The sequence below is a fragment of the Molossus molossus genome, unplaced genomic scaffold (assembly GCF_014108415.1).
Source record: "Molossus molossus isolate mMolMol1 unplaced genomic scaffold, mMolMol1.p scaffold_m16_p_21, whole genome shotgun sequence".
NCBI classification, from domain to species: Eukaryota; Metazoa; Chordata; class Mammalia; order Chiroptera; family Molossidae; genus Molossus; species Molossus molossus.
Window position 1 is genome coordinate 4,694,872 of NW_023425357.1, and position 23,003 is coordinate 4,717,874.

Consider the following 23,003-nt stretch of genomic DNA (forward strand, 5'->3'; position numbering starts at 1 on the left):
GAGACCCAGGTTGGGTACTCGGTTGTGGTTTGTCCCTGGCCCCAGTTGGGGTCATGTGGGTGGCAATCACTCAATGTGTCTCTCTCATGTCGATGTTTCTCTCTTCCTCCCTCTCTCCCTCACGCTCTGTCTGAAGATAAATGTAAAAATGTCCTCAAGTAAGGATAAAAACAAAAACAAAAACTAAAAAAACAAAAACCACTCTTATTGGCCCACACAACTTCTTTCATTCATTTAATTGACACAACAGACCAATTGATGTATGTGTTTGTATTAATATCAGATTATGCCTATGTATCAATACATATATTTAATAGAATGAGAATATCATGACTTCCCAGTTTCAGTATTTATACATTTCTCTCAGGATATAATTTTCAACAATAATCTGATCTTTGCACATAGAATATCTTTGAGCTTTTTCTATTGGTTTCCTGTGACAAAAAATAACACATAATTGACCACTGAAGGTGAGACCACACTCACTGTATTCATAAGGTTTCTGTCCTGTGCAAATCCTCCTGAGAGCGCACATCTGGCCACAGGCTGGCCCACTATGACCACATTCCTGTTTGCTAGGAGCCCACTGATATTTAATGCTGTCTGAGGGGCCACAGAAGGCACCTGCACAGACACCGTATTAACAAGGTTTTTCTGCTGCAGGACAACACTGGTCTGGGATGAGCAGGGACTCTCTGAGACAGAATGTACCACCTTGACTGAGTGAATTTTCTGATGTTCATTGAGGACTGACTTTGCTCTGAAGGCTTTCCCACATTCATTGCAACCATAGGGTCTCTCCCCTGTATGAATTCTCTGATGTACAACAAGCTGTGGCTTCCCGATAAAGGCTTTTCCACAGTCACTGCATTCAAAGGGTTTTTCTCCTGTGTGAATTCTTTCATGTTTAATGAGACCTGTCTTTTGGGAACAGGATTTTCCACATTCACTGCACACAAATGGTGTCTTTCCCGTGTGAAATCTCTGATGTGTCGTGAGAGATGTCTTTTGGCTGAAGCCTTTTCCACATTCACTGCATATATAAGGTTTCTCACCTGTGTGAGTTCGTAGATGTACCATGAGATTGCCCTTCTGGATAAAGCGTTTCCCACAGTCACTGCATACAAAGGGTTTCTCTCCTGTATGTATTTTGTAATGTATATTGAGCCGTGACTTCTTGAGAAAGGCTTTGCCACACTCTGTGCATTCATGAGGTTTCTCTCCTGTATGCGATCTCCGGTGTTCATTCAGTGTGACCTTTCTGGAGAAGGCCTTCCCACACAGACTACACTGATGAGGCTTCTCTCCTGTATGAAGATTCTGGTGATCACTAAGCAAACACTTCTTCACAAAGGCTTTCCCACATTCACTGCACACATGCCGTTTTCTCATTTTATGAGGTTTCTGATGCTTGATGAGTTGGGACTTGGTGTGAATGAGTTTTTGGCTTTCTGGGAATTTAATTCCAGTCTGGAATTGCTTACTCTTAACATGGAAAAAAGATTTTTCATCTCCAGGAAATTCACCAGGCTTCTTGATTTTATAGCTTCTGTTCTGTTTCAGTAAAGATAAATTTGATTTCATACTTTCTTCATGTAAGTCAAACATATGACTTTGCCGTAACAGAAAGTGAGTTTTACTCCAATGGACACAATTTTCTAACATGTGATTTTTGTGCCGTTGTTCTAGGCTATTCTCCATGCTTTCATTCTGTACATGCTCCAGCAGATGGTCATCAAGTTTCCAGATTTCTAGGAAAGAAAGGTAATGACAAATATACCTTGATGTGTGGTGTCATTTTTAGTAAAGACCCTGTGATATGACTATAACTAATATTCCATGTTTGATATTCCTTGTACATTGGTACAAGAAAGAAAAAAAAAAAGAAGAAACACAAACTTGGCTACTTTCTGAATACTCGCCTTTCCAAACATGCAGACTGTAAAACACAATTTACTATAGCATCAGACCCCAGGTGGGAGGGCCACGTCATCCAAATGGAGAGGGACAGGCTCACTCCTTCCACATTCCTCACTGATGACTAATGTTTACCAACGTGGCCTTAGGCTGGGGTCACGGACACACACACACACACACACACACACAATCCTCATGTTCATAGAGCCTACACTGCATTTTGGTGATTTTACAGGGCAAAGACACACGTAAGACACAGCTGCAGGCTGTGAAGACGGGTGGGAAGGTGCAATGGAGATGGACAGAAGGGGAGGAAATCAGGCTACATTTTGGAAGAAGCCAGAATTCACTGTGGATTCACTATCATGGTAGGCATGGCAGGAGTAAGATTATGACATGGTGGAGAGCTTCAAGCACTTCTGACTTAAAACTACATCTCACAGAGGTGTTACCATTCCCAACGACGTAATTCAGCCCCAGTTTTTCCTGTTCCATTATGCTAACTTAATTTCATTATATAACTCTTCATCCTGTATACATAGTATTTATTTTTATTTTTATTGATTTGATGTCTCCTCCTTTTAGAATGAGAGCTCTTGGTCTGTTTGTATGCCTCTCCTCACTGTTGTTATTCTCCAGCACACAGCAGGCTATCAAAAGTACTTTATAAAAAGATGAATCGCCCTGGCCAGTTTGGCTCAGTGGTTAGAGCGTTGGCCTGCAGTCTGGAGAGACCTGGGTTCGGTTCCTGCTGAGGGCATGTACTGTTTGTCCCTGGCCCTGGTTGGGTCGTTTGGGTGGTGACCACTCAATGTGTCCCTTTCACGTCGATGTTTCTCTCTCTCTCTCTCCCTCCCACTCTATCTGAACAAACTATCGAAAAATGTCCTCGGGTAAGTATGAACAAAAAAAAAAAGAATCAAGGAACCTATCCCATGTATGGGACACAGTGCAGAGTTTAGGAGAGAAGATGGAAATCTCTGAATGAGCAATATATATGGTATCACAGAAATTACTGAAGAATTTCAGGTCATGTGAGAGGTAAAAATAGTTAATTCAGACATAATGTCAGAATATAATGGGAGGAAAAATGAAACATTTCAGGAGGTAAATACAGTTGTAATATCTATGATAAACTTTAAGAAAGTTCAGAATTAATAAATAGACAAAGGAATTAATCTGAAGTAGGCAAGAGTATGGTGTGATTTCGGCCGGAACAGAGAATGTACGCAGCTAGTTAAAACACATCATGGACAGCAGACTGCTTTAAGAAGAGGGCTCTGTGGGTAGGGAACAACTGAGGTGATGGCTGGATGGCCAGGAGGGCAGATGCACAGGAGTGAAGGAAAACCTAAGCTTACAGGGTTTCAGGGAAGGGCAATGATTCTAGGTCCTGGCAGTGATTGGGAGCTCAGGAGACTGGCCATTGAGATGAATAAACTCTACAGAATAGAGTCTGGTGGATCGCACTGGGGAGATTGCAATTTGAGAGACTCATGCAGGGAACAGAAAAAGGTTATCTAATTATAATGAAAAAAAAAAAAAGGGTTAGTGGTTCAGATGAGAAAATTGGAACCAGAACTTCTGAAGACCCTCAGAGGGAAGAACAGGTGAAGCTAAAAGAAAAAGAAAAGCAAGATAGTGAAAACCAGTTTACTTTGGGGTTGCGGCTTCCAAGATGGGGTGGCTGTTAGGAAGGGAGATCAACATCACCAGGGGCAGAAAAAACCACTGGTCAGAAAGTAGTTTTTTCTTTGGAGGGAGGCCTTGGATGGTGGAGTTTCATATGCAAAAGGGGTAAACAAATATGAAAAATAAAGGAAAGATAGGAGACGTCTAAAAAAAGAACCATACAAACAAAAACTCAAAGTGCACATAAAATAAAGAGCAGTCACACCCAGAAGAGAGAAAGGGATCTATCTCTACACTCCTACAAAGCGAAAGGGGTCTCTCACTGGGAGACACGTGCGTGGAGGGACTGCTCACCTATCCTCAAACCCCATCACCTCTGAGCCACTTCTCTGAACGACTAGAATGTGATTTCACAGCCGGCCCCTCGCTGGTTCTCTCACTCACCTGAACGGGTTCGACCGTGGATTTCACCTGCCATTGTCCTCGGTGCTTCTCCGTGATCCAGCTTGGAGAGGGTGTCTGGTTTGCTGGCTTCGTAACCTGTTCCCGGGGAATGACAGAAGCAAGACTTAGACACACAGACTAGGACTGGGGTCTGTGAAGACAGCGCAATGCTATATTTAAAGACCAAACAATTTTTACACTTGCACAGCCAAAGCTTTTCTCTCAGGGGAAGGGAGAATATACCTGTCAGGGGCCAGAGAACTAAGATTCATCTACCACTTCAGCAAACCACAGACATGCCAGAGCTTTCAGAAGCTGAGAATGGAAAGACCACTGACTGGGACCTTCTGAGTGACACAGGGAGCTGTCCTCACCCAATGACACCAGGTTGCTGTAGTTCTCCAACATCACGTCCCTGTACAGGTCCTTCTGATCGGGGTCCAGGAGCTGCCACTCCTCCCAGGTGAAGTCCACGGCCACATCGTGAAATGTCAGGGATTCCTGTAACAACTCCATGCTGTTTATTGGGTGATGCCCTTTAGAGGACATGGAAGAAATGCTAGTTTTTTCTGTTCATTTTCACTTTATAGGCTGCACCTCTATAACGAGTGGGGATTTATTTTAATATATAGTTGAATAATCACATGCCTAGTAAAATGCACTGTGGGGCAAAAGTAGGTTGACACTTTTCCAATGGAAAATAACACAAAAATTAATAAACTATGTAAGAATCAACTCTGTTTCATGTACTCACAATTGTAAAACTACTTTGGCTCCACCTTGCATTTTATAATTGAGCAATCATCCATGTGTTCATCCCATTTGGAGATTTTCTACTATGAAGAAGTTAAATGTTCTCGTTAACCTAAAAATACCACATTCATATATTTTAGAGACAAAAGATATATGTATATATGTATACTTTTCAGATTAAGAAACATGGTTTTTTTGTAGGCCTCTAGAAATTCATTAATGAAGATAGCAAAAGATAAAACAAATCCTGTCACCTGAGCCTGCGGCATTTTCTTCTGTCCTCTGAAAAGAGCTGGCAACAGGTAGGCTCTGTGTTGGTGTGTTCTGGGTCTGCTCTAAATTTCCGTTCAGAAATTTGTCTTTAGTCAGTTGTGTCCCAGAAATGCTGATACCCAACTCTGCAACTTCTTCCTGCTTCACATGATTCTATTGCTCCTGAGGAGTTAGAACCCGTAGGCTGAGGAGAATATTCAAGGAGGGGTACATTTCCTCTGGACCCGATGCTGCAGTGCTCCTGACCCCAATGCTCACAGTGTCGCTGCTGTCCCTCTGCCTGGTCGAAGCCTTAGCTTCCACATGTGGTGGAGATATTCCTTTATTCTCTGGAGTTAAGTGGAGTGACTGAAAGAACATGAGGGAAATGACATTGTAGAGGCAAACTAATTTTTCTTCTAGGTTCTTTGACTGGTCTAATAATAAAATTCATGTAACAGAGATTAATAGGACAAAAACAATCAATAAGGTTAATAACATGTATACCTCCTGTATACATGGAAGTAACTCAGAAATACAGAGTACTGGTCAAAATGACAAATGCCATTACCTGAAAAACCACCTTCACCTAAATTCAGAAGATGTTGGGGGTGGAGTCAGTTAGAGGTTACCAGGAAAAGCACCCTAAAGAAGCTTGAGGTTGTTGTGCAGATATAAATCCTGCTTCCTCCACTGAGAGTTAAGGCGGGATGGGTAGAGTGAAGGACCACCCTTACAGACTATCTTGCCCTAACAAATATAAATGTCCTTTACAAGGGGTAACTTCTAGCTTCTCCCAGGGATACAGTCTCTTCAAATTAACCAGCCTAAAATAACCAATATCCCAAAGAATTGTATTTTAGGCTGGGAAAATGCTCCCCTTCATACTCATGGAATTGTGTATTTAAAAGAGGAAAATCTGCCCGGCCATTGTGGCTCAGTGGTTGAGCATGGACCTATGCACCAAGAGGTCACCGGTTAGATTCCTGGTCAGGGCACACGCCCAGGTTGTGGTGGCATGCAGGAGGTGGCCAGTGGATGTTCTCTCTCATCAATGCTTCTATCTCTCCCTCTCCCTTCTCTCTCTAAAACCAATAAAGAAAAAAAAATCTTTAAGTAAAGGAAAAATCTGTCTCAGAAATGACAGATTTGGGCATATATAATTGGCTAGAACTACACAATGTAACTAAGCTCATTTTAGAGTAATTCCATCACTCCAGTGGGAACTGGAACCACCACGGTGGACTAAGACGGACCTGGACTTACTAATACACCAGCATTGGGTCACCTCGCCAGAGGGACGGACAATAACATAAAGTGGACTTTCTGTTAGCAAAGAAAACGTTGGAATGTAAGTCAGGCAAATAAACAACAGGGCCCGCTGCTACATAGTAAGAGGCGAGAGCAGAAGTTGGCAAACATCCTCTGAAAGAGACACGGGAACATTCTCCCAGGTGCTGACCAAGACGTCCGTGTCACAACGACCCCCTTCTGCCTTTGCAGCACGAAAGCTGCCACACAGGTTGCAGGACAGATGGGCGTTGCTGGCTTAGTCCCTGGGTCTCTGGTGAGTCACATGCTGGATGAAAGGTTACAACCAGAGGATTAGAACCAGTGCCCTGGGCCCTCATGCCGGCTGTCCCAACAGCAACCCAGGTCGTAACCTGAACCAAACACCGGGGCCCCGGGCGTCCGAAACTTCGCCCTCACAGCCCCTCCGCCCACAGACCCGACCACACGTCCCCACCAACCGGACACCCGCGCCGCCCAACATCACTGCGCGGGTCGCGAACTATGAAATCCCAACCTGAACCTCACCCCGCGATCACCCTGAATGCCCCCTGCATCCCTTACAAGCGGGGTGACCTGCAGGGCCCCATAACCTGACTCTGTCTCTACAGACGCTTATTCTGTGCACCGACCCCAGGACACCCCAACCAGACAGCGGCGTCTGGTTCCCCTCAAATCCCGTCCCCACAGGGTTCCGACGAACTCCCTCCCCCCGGGCGCTTCTCCCCTCCCCCTCCGCCCCGGCGGTGATTCCCGGCTCCGCGCTGCGCCACGTCCACGCGTCACCCCGCGAGAAACCAAACTTCCACTGTGACGAGTCTCCGTCTGGGACAGAAGCACACTGACCTGGGTTTTCCCCCAGACCCACAGGAGAGCGGACGCGGTATTTCCGCGAACCGCTTCAACTTCTGCACCGGTCCCGCTCGCTCCACGGTGGCCGAGGAGGACCTCAGCCGACTGAGGAAACGGGCACCGCGGTCCGGTGTGCAGGGCAGCATGGCCGCGCCCGGCGCCGGCCTGGGGGCCGCCATGCGGGGACACGGGCCTGCCGTACAGGAGGCGGAGCGGGGCTGCAGGGCCTGCAGGCCGGGAGGGCGGGGAGGTGAGAGGCTACGGAAATGATCTCGTTTTCTGGTACTTAGACTCTGAGGAAAAATGGTACATTTTCGGAGCTTCACGGTGCAAGCTAGGTCGCTTTCAAGGGGCTGGGCAGAGAAGTGCCACCACTGTGGGGCCTATTCTCCATAGGCCAAAAAAAAAAAAAAAAGTTTCCAAAGGCAGGATCGGGACTGCAGGTGTCAGCATAGCAGCGTAGAAGGCACTCCTGGAAAGGGACAACCTAATCCATCTGACAAATGGACACCTAGGGATAGTTGTGGCTGGGAAATAGTTGGCCGGAAGCATTTGTTTTCTTTATTTTTTATTTTTTGCTTTATTGATTAGAGGAGTGGGAGAGGGGGAGGGGGGAAGAAAGAAAGGAAGAAAAAGGAAGGAAGGGAAGGGAAGGAAAGAAAGAAAGGAAGAAAGGAAGGAAGGAAAAGAAAGAGAGAGAGAGAAAGAGAAAGAGAGGAAGAAAGAGAAACAGAGAGAGAGAGAGAAAGAAGAAAGAAAGAAGAAAGAGAGAAGAAAGAAAGAAAAGAAAAGAAAAGAAAAAAAAGAAAAGAAAAGAAAGGAAAAGAAAGGAAAAGAAAAGACAGAAAAGAAAAGAAAAGAAAGAAAGCAAGCATCGATGAGGGAGAACATAGACTAGCCACCTCCCGCATGCCCCTACTGGGGATCCTGCCTACAACCTGGGCATGTGTCCTGACTGAAAATTCAACCAACAGCCTCTTGGTGCATAGGTCAGTGCTCAACCACTGAGCCACACTGGCTGGACCAGAAGCATTTTTTAAGAGCAAAAATCCTGCCCTGGCCAGTTTGGCTCAGCGGTTAAAGCGCTGACCTACAGTCCAGAGAGACCCGGGTTTGGTTCCCGCTAAGGGCACGTAGCTAGATCGCAGTTTGTCCCTGGCCCTGGTTGGGTCGTGCAGGTGGCAGCCACTCAATGTGTCCCTTTCAGTTAGATTTTTCTCTGTCTCTCTCCCTCTCTCCCCCTCCTACTCTATCTGAACAAAAAATGGAAAAAATGTCCTCGGGTGAGGATTAAAAAAAAGAGAGAGAGAGAGATCACTGTCTCCTAGAAACAAGAAAGCAATCCTCAACAGGCACCAATCTGCTGATGCCTTGATCTGGTACTTCCCAGGTTACAGAACCATAGGAAATAAAATTCTGCTTTTATAACCCACCCAAGCCTTGCCTTTTTCTTATAACAACCAGAACAAGCTAAGACAATGTCCATTTCATGAGTGTAGATACTGACATCCTCTTACTACATTAGCTGGTGTGCATGGGGGCAACTTAGAGATAAGACAACCCAACCACCTCAATGCTCTCTTCAGGACATCATGACCTTCTTCTCTTTTGATTCCCACTCCATCTTCAGCACCTGGAAGAGAACCAGGTACAAAGGAAGTATTTGACCAAAACACAGTATAAATAAATGAATCAGCTTAAGCTAAGGCTGCTGTTTCACAAGTCCCTCTAGATAACACAAACTTCTGAGAGTTTATGGTAGATATGCTCCTTTTGAATCAACCCTTCACCCTGGCCTGGGGAAACTGAACTGATAAATACATGCAATATCCCACCAATCCAGTACTAGCCCTTCAGGGGTTTTTACTCACCATCACTTCAGATACAAATTAGGTTTATGTTTTAAAAATTCACTTATTGCCTCCACATAGCTTCTTTTATTTCTTTAATTGACACAACAGACCCACTGAGGTCTGTGTTTGGGTTAACACCAGAGTATGCCTTAGTGTCAATGCATACATTTAATAGGATGAGAATATCATGACTTCCCAGTTTCAGCATTTATACAATTTTTCTCAGGATGTACTTTTCACCAATAATCTGAACTAGATATTTTTGAGCAAATCTTTGCACATAGAATGTCTCCTATTGGTTTCCTGTGACATAAAACAACATATAATTGATCACTGAAGGCGAGACCACACTCGCTGCATTCATAAGGTTTCTGACCTGTGCAAACCCTCCTGAGGGTGCACATCTGGCCACAGGCTGGCCCACAATGACCACATTCCTGTTTGCTAGGAGCCCACTGATGTTTAATGCTGTCTGAGGGGCTACAGAAGGCACCTGCATCGTAACCGCATTAACAGCGTTTTTCTCCTGCAGGACAACACTGGTCTGGGATGAGCTGGGACTCTCTGTGAGAGAATTTTCCACCTTGACTGAATCACCACATTTTTCTCTTGTGTGTATTCTTTTATGTTTCACAAGGCAAGACATGTAGGCAAAAGCTTTCCCACACTCGTTGCAGGTATAGGGTCTCTCTCCTGTATGAGTTCTTTGATGGACAATGAGCTTCTGCTTTGTGGTAAAGGCTTTCCCACAGTCAGTGCATTCAAAGGGTTTCTCTCCTGTGTGAATTCTCTGATGTTTAATGAGACCTGATTTCTGGGAACAGGATTTTCCACACTCACTGCACACAAAAGGCGTCTTTCCTGTGTGAAATCTCTGATGTGCTATGAGGCATGTCTTCTGAATGAAGCCTTTTCCACATTCACTGCATATATAGGGTTTCTCACCTGTGTGAATTCGCCGATGTACAATGAGATTGCCCTTCTGGATAAAGCCTTTCCCACAGTCACTGCATATAAAGGGTTTCTCTCCTGTATGTGTTTTCTGATGTATATTGAGCCGTGATTTCTTGAGAAAGGCTTTGCCACATTCAGAGCATTCATAAGGTTTCTCTCCTGTGTGTGTTCTCTGGTGCTCAGTGAGCATGAACTTTCTGGAGAAGCCTTTCCCACACACACTACATTGATGGGGCTTCTCACCGGTATGAATGATCTGATGATCAGTGAGCCAAGACTTCTTCATGAAGGCTTTCCCACATTCACTGCACACATGAGCTTTCTCTCTTTTCTGAGGTTTCTGATGTTTGATACGTTGGGACTTAGTGCTGCTGAGTTTTCGGCTTTCGTGGAATTTTATTTCAGCCTGAATTTGTTCACTGTTAGTATGGAGAAAATATTTCCCATCTTCAGAAAGCTCAGTGGGCATCCTGATTTGACAGCTTCTGCTCTGCTTAAGTAAAGATAAAGTTGATTTCATACTTTTGCCATGTGAGTCAAACATATGGTTTTGTTGTAACAGAGAATGGGCTGTACTCTGATAGACAGTGTTTTCAATCATGTCACAGTTGTGCCATTGTTCTAGGCTCTCATTTTGTAAGTGTTCTGGCAGCTGATCAAGTCTCCATATTTCTAGGAAAGAAAAGCACAATGAAGTAACTCATCCAGCAACTTGAATTGGAAGCAAGGTAATAAAAGAAATATATATATATATACCCTGACCTGGCCGGTTTGGCTCAGTAGTTAGAACGTTGGCCCACAGACCAGAGACTCCTGGGTTCGGTTCCCGCTAAGGGCACATACTTCGGTTGCAGTTTGTCCCCGGCCCCAGTTGAGTGGCAAACAGTTGATGTGTCTCTCTCACACCGATGTTTCTCTCTCTCTCTTCCCCCCTCCCTCCCACCCTCCTTCCCACTCTATCTGAAGATAAATGCAGAAAATGTCCTCTGGTGAGGATTAAAAATAAATATATATATTATATGCCCTGATATGTCGTTTTAGCGATGACCTTGAGATGTGAGTATAAACAAAACTCCATGTTCAATGTTACTTGCACATGGAAAACACAGTAATATAAACAAACCACAGGTCAAAGTTGACTGTAAAAATAGGTTCCATAATCACTATGATGAAATACAGATTTGGCTGCTTTCTAAGGTCTTGACAATGCAGACTCTAAAATGCAGCCAATTTATGGTATCAGCAGACACACAGAAAGGGCCACCTCGCCCTGGCCGGTTTGGCTCGGCAGTTAGAGCATTGGCCTATGGTCCAGAGAGACCCAGGCTCGGTTCCCACTAAGGGCATGTACCTCAGTTGCAGTTTGTCTCCGGCCCTGGTTGGGTCATGCAGGTGGCAACCACTCAGTGTGTCCCTTTCACGTCGATGTTTTCCTCTCTCCCTTTCCCTCCAACTCTATCTGAAGAAAACATAAAAAAATGTCCTCGGGTGTGGATAAAAAAACAAACAAAAAATAAATAAATAAAAATAAAAGAGCTCTCCCTTTAAAAAAAAAAATACCCTCATCTGCACGCCATAAGCATCTCCAAATCTGACTGACACTCATACCTCCACCTGAACCAAAGCCACATGTCCTCCATCATTGTTTTGCAATAGACTCCTCCATAGCGTCCCTCCCTGACCCCCGCCTGCCACTGTCTACTTTCTACACATTCATCAGAGGGAATCTTTGAAAAGATAAATTATTGCTCGACCAGTGTAGCTCAATGGATTGAGCAGCCTCCCTTGTACCAAGAGGTCACTGGTTCTGTTCCTAGTCAGGCGCATGCCTGGGTTGCAGATTCGATCCCCACCCAGTACGGGGCGTGCAACAGGCAGCCGACTGATGTTTTTCTCTCATCCATATTTCTATCTCTCTCCCCATCTCCCTTACTCTTTATCTATAAGAATATACTTAAGAAAAAAAGAAAAGGTAAATTATTTTGTCTCATTCCAGCATTCAACAACTTCCACATCTCATCTCATTAGGAGCATCAGAACACCTGGATATGGGTTACAGGACGGACCTTCTGTCCCCTCTTCCTGCTATTGCTGCCACTTTGACCTTATTCCCAGCATGTTCCCGACCATCAACTCTGCTCCACCACGCAAGCTCCTTAGTGGTTCTTTTGTTTTTTTCGTTCATCGTCACCCGAGGATATTTTTTCTTTTCCCCCCCTTTTTAAAAATTCATCTTTATTGTTGAATGTATTAGAGATGTTCCCCCCCTATTTTCCCTCGTAACCACCTCCTCCCCATTCCTGGCACCCTCCTGCCTTCCCTACACTGCTGTCTGTGTCCACTGGTTATGCACATTTGCATGTAAGTTCTTTGGCTTATCTCATTCTCCCTCTCCCCTTCCCTTTGAGGTTTGTCAGTCTAACAGCCAATCTGTACTTCTTTTTTAAATCCTCACCCGAGGATATTTTTCTATTTATCTTCAGATAGGGTGGGGAAGGAAAGAGTGGGAGAGAAAGGGAGAGAGAGAGAGAAACATCGCTGGGAGAAGGACACATCAACTGGTTGCCTCCCGCACAACCCCGACCAGGGCCAGGGACAAACTGCAACCAAGGTACGTGCCCTTGGCTGGAATCTAACCCGTGACTCATTGGTCCATGGGCCGACGCTCCAACCACTGAGCCAAACCAGCCAGGGCCAGAGGATATTTTTTTCCACTGATTTTTTTTTTTAGAAAGACTAGAAGGGAGGTGGAGACGGAGAGGGAGAGGGAGAGGGAGAGAGAAACATCGATGTGAGAGACACATCAATCTGTTGCATCCCCTGAGAGCCCTGACCTGGACCAGGGATCAAACCTGCAACCGTTCAATGTGTGGGCTGATGTTCTAAACACTGAGCCACACTGGCCAGGGCATCCTTAGTGTTTCTCAAACACATTTTGCTTTTTCAACTTGCTATCCTTTCTATTTAGAATCTCCTAACCCAGCACCCTAACTTCCCTCATCTCTTGGCTCAAAGGCATCTTATCAGAGACATATTTACTCTCTAAAAGAACAGCCCTGGACCCAGCACCTACTGTCCATTCTGCTGAACTATGTTATCACAGCAATTTTTACCCTCAGGATATATTACTTAATTGTGTGTTTTGATTCACTTTTTGATTCCTTCTTTTAGAATGAAAGCTCTTGGTCTATTTGTATGCTTATTCTCACTGCGGTTATCCACCGGGATACACTAGGTTATCTAAAAATAATTTATAGAGGATGAATCAAGGAAGCAACAACATGTATGGAACACACTGGGTAGCAGTTCAGAGAAAAGATGGAAATCTGTCTCTTTGTGAACAACAGATCATATCATGCAGATAACAGAAAGAAGAATTTTAATGTCATGTGTTGGGTAATGGAGTTAACCAGTACTAAATGTCCTCAGAATGTGGTGCGAAGGACATACAAATGGCTAAGAGATATATGAAGAAATGCTAAACATCACTAATCATCAGAGAGATGCAAATTAAAACAACAATGAGGTCAGAATGGCCGCCATCAACAAATCATCAAACAAGTGCTGGCGAGGGTGTGGAGAAAAGGGGACTCTAGTACACTGCTGGGGGGAATGCAGATTGGTGCAGCCACTATGGAAAACAATATGGTGTTACCTCAAAAATTTAAAAATTGAACTGCCATTTGACCCAGTGATCCCACTTCTAGGAATATACCCTAAGAAGCCTGAAACACCAATCAGAAAGAATACATGTACCCCCAGGTTCATAGCAGCACTATTTACAATAGCTAAGATCTGGAAACAGCCCAAATGTCCATCAGTAGACAAATGGACAAAAAAGTTGTGGTACATATACACAATGGAGTACTATGCAGCTGTAAGAAAGAAAGATCTCTTATCCTTTGAGATGACACGGAGGGACCTGGAAAGTATTATCCTAAGTGAAACAGGCCAAACAGAGAAAGACTAGTATCATATGATCTCACTTATTTGTGGAATATAATGAACATAACAGTCTGAGGAATGGGGTAGTCCCAGAGGCGTGGAAGTGGGGTACAGACTGACAATCCCCAGAAGAGGGGGTGATGGGGGAGAGATAAACCACAGAACTTAAATGCATGTATGCATGAACAATGGACATGGACAACAAAGCTGGGGACAGGGCGGGGAGGGAGGAGGAGGGGGGATTCAGTGGGGGAAAAAGGAGAAACATCTGTAACAAAAATAAATTAATTAATTTAAAAAAAAAGAATATGATGGGACGAAAAATGAAAGTTTTAGGGGTACAACAATGATAACATCTACAATAAACAAGAACAAATTTCAAAATTAGTAAATATACAAAGGAATTCATTTTGCTGTTGTTAATCCTTACCTGAGGATATTATTCCATTGATTTTTAGATAGAGCAGAAGGGAAGGAGGGGGAAAGAGAGAGAGAGTGAGAGAGAGAAACATTGGTTGCCTCTCACACAAACCTGATCGGGGCTGGGATGGAACTTATCTCCAAGATATGCGCCTTTGACCAGAAATCAAACCCCTGACCATTGGGTCTGCAGGCTGACACTCTAACCCCTAAGCCACACTGGCCAGGGACACAAAAGAATTAATCTGAAGTAGGCAAGAGTATGGTCTGATTTCGGCCGGAACAGAGAATGTACGCAGCTAGTTAAAACACATCATGGACAGCAGACTGCTTTAAGAAGAGGGCTCTGTGGGTAGGAAACAACTGAGGTGATGGCTGGATGGCCAGGAGGGCAGATGCACAGGAGTGAAGGAAAACCTAAGCTTACAGGGTTTCAGGGAAGGACAATGATTCTAGGTCCTGGCAGTGATTGGGAGCTCAGGAGACTGGCCATCGAGATGAATAAACTCTACAGAATAGAGTCTGGTGGATCGCACTGGGGAGATTGCAATTTGAGAGACTTATGCAGGGAACAAAAGAAGCTTAGCTGATTATAATGAAGAAAACATTGCCCTCGCCAGTTTGGCTTAGCAGTTAGAGTGTCGGCTCACAGACCAAAGAATCATGGGTTCAGTTCTGGCCAAGGACATGTACCTTGGTTGTGGTTCATCCCCAGCTCTGGTTGGGGTCGTATGGGAGGCAAGCAGTGGATGTGTCTCTCTCGTTGGTGTTTTTCTCCATCTCTCTCTCTTTCTCTCTCTCTCTCTCTCTTCCCCTCTAACTTGATCTGAAGATATTTGGAAAATAGCCTCAAATGAGGATTATGAAAAAATAGAAAGAAAGAAAGAAAGAAAGAAAGAAAGAAAGAAAGAAAGAAAGAAAGAAAGAAAGAAAGAACGAAAGGAAGGAAGGAAGGAAGGAAGGAAGGAAGGAAGGAAGGAAGGAAGGAAGGAAGAAGGAAAGAAAGAAAGAGAAAGAAAAGACAACTTTGAAGGGTTAGTGGTTCAAATGAGAAAATGGAAATCAGAACTTTCAAAGACTCTCAGAGTGAAGAATAGGTGAAGCTGAGATAAAAAGAAAAGCAAGAAATAGTGAAAACCAGTTTACTTTGGGGTCGCAGCTTCCAAGATGGGGTGGCTGTTAGGAAGGGAGATCAACATCACCAGGAGCAGAAAGGGCTACTGGTCAGAAAACAGCGAGCACAGTTTTCTCTCTGGAGGGAAGCCTTGGACGGTGGAGTTTCATAAGTAAAAGGGGTGAACGAGTATAAAGAATAAAGGAACTATGTGGGAAATCTAAAAAGAGGACTATACAAACAAAAACTCAAAGTGCATATAAAATAAAGGGCAGTCACACCCAGAAGAGAGAAAGGAATCTATCTCTACACTCCTACAAAGCGAAAGGGATCTCGCACTGGGAGACACGTGCGTGGAGGGACTGCTCACCTATCCTCAAACCCCATCACATCTGAGCCGCTTCTCTGAACGACTAGAATGTGATTTCACAGCCGGCCCCTCGCTGGTTCTCTCACTCACCTGAACGGGTTCGACCGTGGATTTCACCTGCCATTGTCCACGGTGCTTCTCCGTGATCCAGCTTGGAGAGGGTGTCTGGTTTGCTAGCTTCGTAACCTGTTCCCGGGGAATGACAGAAGCAAGACTTAGACACACAGACTAGGACTGGGGTCTGTGAAGACAGCACAATGTTGTATTTAAAGAGAAAAATTTTCACACTTGCACAGTCAAAGCTTTTCTCTCAGGGGAAGGGAGAATATACCTGTCAGGGGCCAGAGAGAGAACTAAGATTCATCCACACTTCAGCAAACCACAGACATGCCAGAGCTTTCAGAAGCTGAGAATGGAAAGACCACTGACTGGGACCTTCTGAGTGACACAGGGCAGCTGTCCTCACCCAATGACACCAGGTTGCTGTAGTTCTCCAGCATCACGTCCCTGAACAGGTCCTTCTGAATGGGGTCCAGGAGCTGCCACTCCTCCCAGGTGAAGTCCACGGCCACATCGTGAAATGTCAGGGATTCCTGTAACAACTCCATGCTGTTTATTGGGTGATGTCCTTCAGATGATATGGAAAAAATGCTTGTTTTTCTGCTTATTTTCACTTTATAGGCTGCATCTATATAGTGAGTGAGGTTTTATTTATTTATTATGATTATTTTTTAATATTTTGTCTTTATTGATTTAGAGAGAGAGGAAAAGAGATAGAAACATCGATGAGAGAGATTGGCCGCCTCCTGCATGCCCCCCTACTTGGGATTTGGCCCACAACCTGGGCAGGTGTCCTGACCGGGAATCGAACCGGCAACCTCTTGGTGCCTAGGTCAATGCTCAACCACTGAGCCACGCCAGTCGGGCGAGTGGGGTTTTATTTTATATACAGTTGAATAATCACGTGTCTAGTAAAATACAGGGTGGGGGGAAAATGTAGGTTTACAGGTGCTCCTATGGAAAATAATGCAAAAATTAAAAAACAATACAAGAATCAACTCTGTTTCCCGTACTCACAAGTGTAAATCTAATTTCCCCCTCCTGTATTTTGTAATTGAGCATTCAATCATCCAAGCATTCATCCAATTAGGAGTTTCTATCATTTAAACAAATTAAATGTTCTTGTTAACTTAGAAATACTATATTCACATATTTGAGAGACAAAAGATATTTGTATACATGTAGAGTTTTCAAATGAACAAAGGTGGTTTTTTGTAGGCCTCTAGAAGTCCATTAATGAAGACAGAAAAAAATAAAACAAAGTCACCTGAGCCTGCATTTTCTTCTGTCCTCTGAAGAGCGGCAGCAGGGAGGCTCTGTGTTGGTGTGTGCTGGGGCTGCTCTAATTTCTGCTCAGAAATCTGTCTTCAGTCCGGTGTGTCACAGCATTGCTAAGACCTAACCCTGCAGCTTCTTCCTGCTTCACATGATTCTTCTGCTCCTGGGGCATCATGACCTGTGGACTGAAGGAAAACTCAATGGGTGGTACATTTCCTCTGGGCCCAGATGCTACACTGCTCCTGAGCGCTCGCCCTCACACAATACCCACAATATCGCTAGTATCCCTTATATGGCATCCGGAAGTATTTATTCTTCTTGCCGATAAAGCCTTAGTTTCTAACTGTGGTGGACGTACGCCTTTATCCTGTGGAGTGTAAGTGGGGTAACTGTTATAGGTGACCTGTGAAATGACATCCATTCCTGCACCACGCCTCAGGAGCAGGTATGTGTCAAAAAAAAACACTTACACAAAGGAGACCACATGAAAGGAGGGGATCTGGGCACTTTCCCTTTGAACCCTGTGTGCTCAGGTGCCTCTCAAACGTTTCTGTACACCCCGTGAGTGCACACACTTCGGTGGAAAACCAATGCACTGGGCATGTCATCAGCACTATCTCATACGCAAAAATTATTATGTCTCAGAGGGTTTAAATACATACAAAAGAAAAGTACACAAGACTAAAAATAAATTGGAAGGAGGTAAATGAAGTTAAAGTGTTTTGAGATTTCTGTTCTTTCAGAGATGAGTGCAAACGTACTATTTCACACAAGAATTTAACCAAGTTCCAGGTTATTATGTAGTCTCTAGTGACAGGATGAAAACTAACAGTTGTTTGAAAATACATAACTTCCATGGTTATGGATGGGGGAAATATAAATTTAAAACATCATCCAAGCCCTGACTGGGAAGTTCAGTTGGTTAGAGCACCATCAGATACGCCAGGGTTGTGGATTCGATCCTCTGTCAGGACACATGCAAGAAACAACCAATGGATGCATAAGTAACTGGAACAACAAATCAGCCCTGGCCAATGTGGCTCAGTTGGTGTGTCCTCTCATCCTTTCACCCACTAAAATGTGGCGGGGTCAATTCCCGGTCAGGGCACACACCCAGGTTTTGAGTTTGATCCTCAGTGGGGTTGTGTGCGGGAGGCAACCACTTGATGTTTCTCTCTCACATGGAAATTTCTCTCTCTCTTTCTCTCCTTCCTTCTCTCCCTCCCCCCCTTCCTCTCTCTAAGATCAATTTAAAAAAGCACACACACATACACAAAAAACAAAATCAATGTCTCTTTCTCTCTCACACCCACTTCCTCTCTTTCTCTCCAAAAGTCAATAAATAGCTGGGCCGGTGTGACTCAGTGATTGAGCACCGACCTATGCACCAAGAGGTCGCCAGTTTGATTCCCGGTCAGGGCACATGCCCAGGTTGTGGGCTTGATCCCCAGTGTGGGGCATGCAGGAGGTGGCCAATTAATGTTTTTCCCCTCACATCGATGTCTCTCTCTCTCTCCCTCTGTAAAAAATCAGTAAAATCATATTTTTATATATATATATTTTTTATCCTCGCCCGAGGACATTTTTCCATTTTTTGTACAGACAGAGTGGGAGGGAGAGAGAGAAAGAGAGAGAGAGGGAAACATCGACGTGAAAGGGACACATCGAGTGGCTGCCACCCGCACGACCAACCAGGGCCGGGGACAAACTGCAACCAAGGTACATGCCCTTAGTGGAAACTGAACCCGGGTCTCTCCGGACCACAGGCGGACGCTCTAACCGCTGAGCCAAACCGGCCAGGGCTAAAATCATATATTTTTTTAAAAGGCCAATAAAACATATGCATTTGTAGTGAGACAGATCAAAAGAAAACTGGTGCAAACAAAATATATATGGAATTAATGGGAGTCATAAATCACACTAAATAGACATTTTTTTTAGTCTTAAAGAATACTATAAACATATTTATGTCATTAAATTTGAAATCCTGGATGAATCATAATTTTATGATACTACACTTTTAGAAACTGTTAACTCCAGATATTGTAGCAGGTGAATTTTGGGGTAGAAAACAGGACTCAAATGTCCACTACAACCCCAATCTCCTGTTTTGCATTGGACAGTTGAGCCAATGTATTGAGATAAAAATAAAATATAAACATTAGAAAAAACAAAAAATTAAGGTTACATTCAGACAATATTTCATCAACATGGAAAAGGTGATTCAAGGCGTTACTTATTTAAAAGAGAAAATGTTCCCTAGAAACCACTAAGCAGATTTTTCACTTATATAGCTCACTGGAACTGCATGCACTATGTACCTAAGCTCACTTCATGGTAATTTAATCACTAGTGATGGGAACTGGAACCACCACAATTGACTAAGACCAACCAGGACTTAGGGACAAATAGGGATACAGGTTACCTTAGCAGAGGGATGGATATTAAATAGAGATTCTATTAGGGGGAAAAAAGTGTGAATGTATGTCAGGCAAATAAGCAAAAGTGTCTGCGGCTACACAGTAAGTGGTGAGAGCAGGTGTTGGCAGAGGGTTAGACAGATATTTTCAGCATTGAGGGCCATAGGTCTGGGTCACATGGACTCGGTTCTGCCTTCTTAGCAGGAGAGCAGCCAAAGGCGGTGAGTGACAGATGGGTGTGGCTGGATCCCTCTCTGCCCTGCAGTTGGCCAACCACTGAGTAAAAAAAAGGGTAAAGAACAGAGGCCTTCTGCCTTGGCCGGTTTGGCTCAGCGGGTAGAGTGCAGTCCTGCGGACCCGGAGAGCGCTGGGTTCCCTTCCGCTAGGGGCACGTGCCTAGGTTGTGTTTTGTCCCCAGCTGGGTTGGGGGTCCTGTGGGTGGCGGCCACTGGATGTGTCTCTCTCACATTGATGCTTCTCTCTCTCTTCCTCCCTCTCTCCCTCCCACTCTACCTGGAGATAAATGCAAAAATGTCCTTGGGTGAGGATTAAAAAAAAAAGAACAGAGGCCTTCTAACTACTTGTCCTGGGCCCTACCGCCTTCTCTGGGGTTTACATCTGAGCTATATCCCTCCCCCGCGCCCCCATTAAGGCCCATCTGAACCAGAACACATGCACAAGAAATATAGCGGCACTTTCCACAACGAGCCACACTGCAAACAATCCGACTTTAATTAACAGCAGGGAAACTGCCACACACCCGGCTGTGGACCGCTAGGGACTCCGTTCCGTCCCAACAGCCGAGGCTGGGACCTCGAACCACCCACCAGCCCGGGGTCCTCTCCGGACGGACGCTGAGCACACCCCCCACACCCCGCTATTATTCCGAAACCTGCACCAGACGCCCTCTCGTGACGACCACCACGCCGGCCCCCACGTCGCTGAGCCCCGTGTGGAATCCCGAGCCTGAACCCCACGCGACCACCCGAAGTGCCACCTCCATCCGGTACGAACAGTGACCCGCAGACCGTGGCGGTCGGGACACAGTGTTGATCTCTACAGACACTTAATCGCCCCAAGACCCCCAAAGCCCCCCCCAACCACAGACAAGCGTGTCACACCTGCTCCCTCCCAAATACCTGGCGCTCCTCCCACAACCCCCGCCCCTACCTCCAGGGCCCGGACGACACCCCTGCGTCCCTGTGACGTCACGTATCCTGTGAGAGGCAAACCTCCCACAGAGATAAATTTTCCTAAAAACCTCCAAGGACAAAACCACACTGACCTGATTGTCTACAGCGAACCAGGGGAGTCTAAACGTTACACTTCCGCGAACTGATTCAGCTTCTGAACACGTCGCCCAGATATTTCGTCACCTACGGCGGCCCACGAGGGTCTGAAGCCTTTAAAGAAACGCGAGCGATGTCCGCATTCCCTCCGAGGCAATATGTCCGCGCGCAGCCTCCGGCGCCGCCTCGGGGGCCGCCATGTTGGGAGACCTGACGCTGTGCAGGGGGGGCTGGAAGGTGAGAGGCTCCTGAATTTTACCTTGTTTCCTGGCACCTGTACCCTTGTGGAAAAGGAGTGAATTTTCAGGGATTCGAGGCAAATACGGAGCAAACTAAATATGTTTGGCAGATTGGGCAAAGAAGTTATGTGGCCGCTGCCTGTATTTTAGTTTGTATAAATACAACTTAAAAAATTAAAAAAAAATAATAATGTTGAGAGCGAATGGGAGTGGGGGAAAAGATACATCAAGAAACCCGTTTGCCTGCCTCCTGCAAGCCTCCTACTGGGGATGGAGCCCACAACCCGGGCATGCTCCCTGAGGGAAATCCAATTGGCAACCTCCTGGTGCATAGGTATGGGCTCAACCACTGAGCAACACTGAGGACTAAATAAAACTTTTTTTTTTTTTTAATTTTTTTCTTTATTGATTTTTAGAGAGAGAGAAAGGTAGAAGGAGAGAGAGAGACAGAACCATTGATTTTTTTTTTTTTTTTATCCTCACCCGAGGACAGTTTTCCATTTTTTGTACAGATAGAGTGGGAGCGAGAGAGAGGAAGAGAGAGAGAGAGAAACATCGATGTGAAGGGACACATCGAGCGGCTGCCACCCGCACGACCAACCAGGGCCGGGGACAAACTGCAACCAAGGTACATGCCCTTAGCGGGAACCGAACCCGGGTCTCTCTGGACCGCAGGCAAACCCTCTAACCGCTGAGCCAAACTGGCCAGGGCCTAAATAAAACTTTTTAAAAAACTTTTGAAATGGCCAGTGGCTCAGGTGTCGGTGTAGCAGCAGAGAATTAAATCCTGCAAAGAGAAAAGGTCACGGATCCGGTAATCGGACACCAACAGGCCGCTTCTGGTGGAAAATTTCTTGCAGGAAATGGTTTTTAATTTGAGAGAGAGGAATGGAGAGGGAGAGACAGAAACATCAATGAGAAGGACATATCGACTGGCTGCCTCCTGCATACCCCCCACTGGGGATTGGGCCCACAACCTGGGCATGTGCCCTGACCAGGAATCGAACCGGCGACCTCTTGGTGCATGGATTGACGCTCAACCACTGAGCAACATCGGCTGGGCTAGATACACATATTTTATAATATGGAAATATGTTTGAGAAATCAAAATTGGGTTATGCTTTTTGTTCCATTTTTATTGAGATATAATAGGCAAAGATTAGAAGTACATTTGATTTTTTTCTTAATCCTCACCTGAGGATATTTTTCCATTGATTTTTAGATAGAGTGGAAGGGAAGGAGAGAGAGAAACAACCACATGAGAGAGACACATCAATTGTTTGTCTCCCTTATGATCCCAAACCAGGGCCGGGATAGAACCTGTAACACAGGTACATGTCCTTGACTGGGAATCAAACACGAGACCCTTTGGTCCACAGGCTGACGCTCTAAGCACTGAGCATCAAGACGCACCACTTGATCATGGTGAACTACTCTGATTTGTAAGGACATGGAGAAAAGTGGATGTAGGAGACTTTTTTTTTTTTTTAATGAGAGTTTATTGGAGCCAAACTCACGATCCATGCAAAGGAGAAAGATCCCAAATGATCTAGGAGACAGATTTTTAGTAGGAACCTTGAGAAGGGGGTTGGACTTGAAAGACTTAAAGGAAATGTTTCCAACATCCAAAAGCCTGGAGTTATACATCTCAAAACTTCCAGACTCCCGTGTTCTTGAACCCAGACAAACCCTGCAGTCTTCAAATTCAATCGGAAATTCACCACGGGAACTTTTGTCCATTGCCACTCCTCCCCGATTCAGACTGTTAGATTTAGAGTAAATCGCTATCCTAGAAGACAAGCAGGGTTCATTGGTACCCACCTTCCAGTTTTCTATCAACAAGCCTGCAGAGTTGGCATAGAGACTTGAAGTTCTAAACGTCAGACCTTCAGTTGGTAATTTCTTCAGACGAAGACTTAAC

General features: G+C 45.0%; 2 protein-coding genes across 10 annotated transcripts in view; both read right to left on the reverse strand.

Moving 5' to 3' along the window:
* Positions 1–221: 221 nt before the first annotated feature.
* Positions 222–7,216, reverse strand: LOC118638309 (zinc finger protein 350-like). Of its 3 annotated transcripts, XM_036274038.1 has the most exons (6): positions 7,135–7,216; positions 5,001–5,367; positions 4,748–4,858; positions 4,368–4,529; positions 3,994–4,089; positions 222–1,751 (listed from the first exon to the last, which is right to left on the reverse strand). In XM_036274038.1, exons 4-6 carry the CDS (start codon positions 4,507–4,509, stop codon positions 424–426), a joined length of 1,566 nt encoding a protein of 521 aa, XP_036129931.1. In that variant the 5' UTR covers positions 4,510–4,529; positions 4,748–4,858; positions 5,001–5,367; positions 7,135–7,216; the 3' UTR covers positions 222–423. The 3 variants fall into 3 exon arrangements, with proteins under 3 accessions (XP_036129931.1, XP_036129932.1, XP_036129930.1); XM_036274039.1 differs by lacking the exon at positions 4,748–4,858 and having other exon boundaries at positions 4,368–4,494; XM_036274037.1 differs by lacking the exon at positions 4,748–4,858.
* LOC118638308 (zinc finger protein 350-like) overlaps positions 4,457–23,003 on the reverse strand; it is a 30,397-nt gene continuing 11,850 nt past the window's right edge. Inside the window, exons 1-8 of one of the 7 annotated variants that reach the window (XM_036274035.1) lie at positions 20,840–20,897; positions 17,124–17,319; positions 16,874–16,952; positions 16,263–16,389; positions 15,887–15,982; positions 9,370–10,619; positions 8,710–8,773; positions 4,457–4,529 (exon numbers count right to left, since the gene is read on the reverse strand). In XM_036274035.1, the coding sequence (XP_036129928.1) occupies positions 8,723–8,773; positions 9,370–10,619; positions 15,887–15,982; positions 16,263–16,389; positions 16,874–16,918 (1,569 nt within the window). In that variant the 5' untranslated portion in view covers positions 16,919–16,952; positions 17,124–17,319; positions 20,840–20,897 and the 3' untranslated portion in view covers positions 4,457–4,529; positions 8,710–8,722. The other 6 variants (XM_036274034.1, XM_036274030.1, XM_036274031.1 and 3 more) reach the window with 6 other exon arrangements.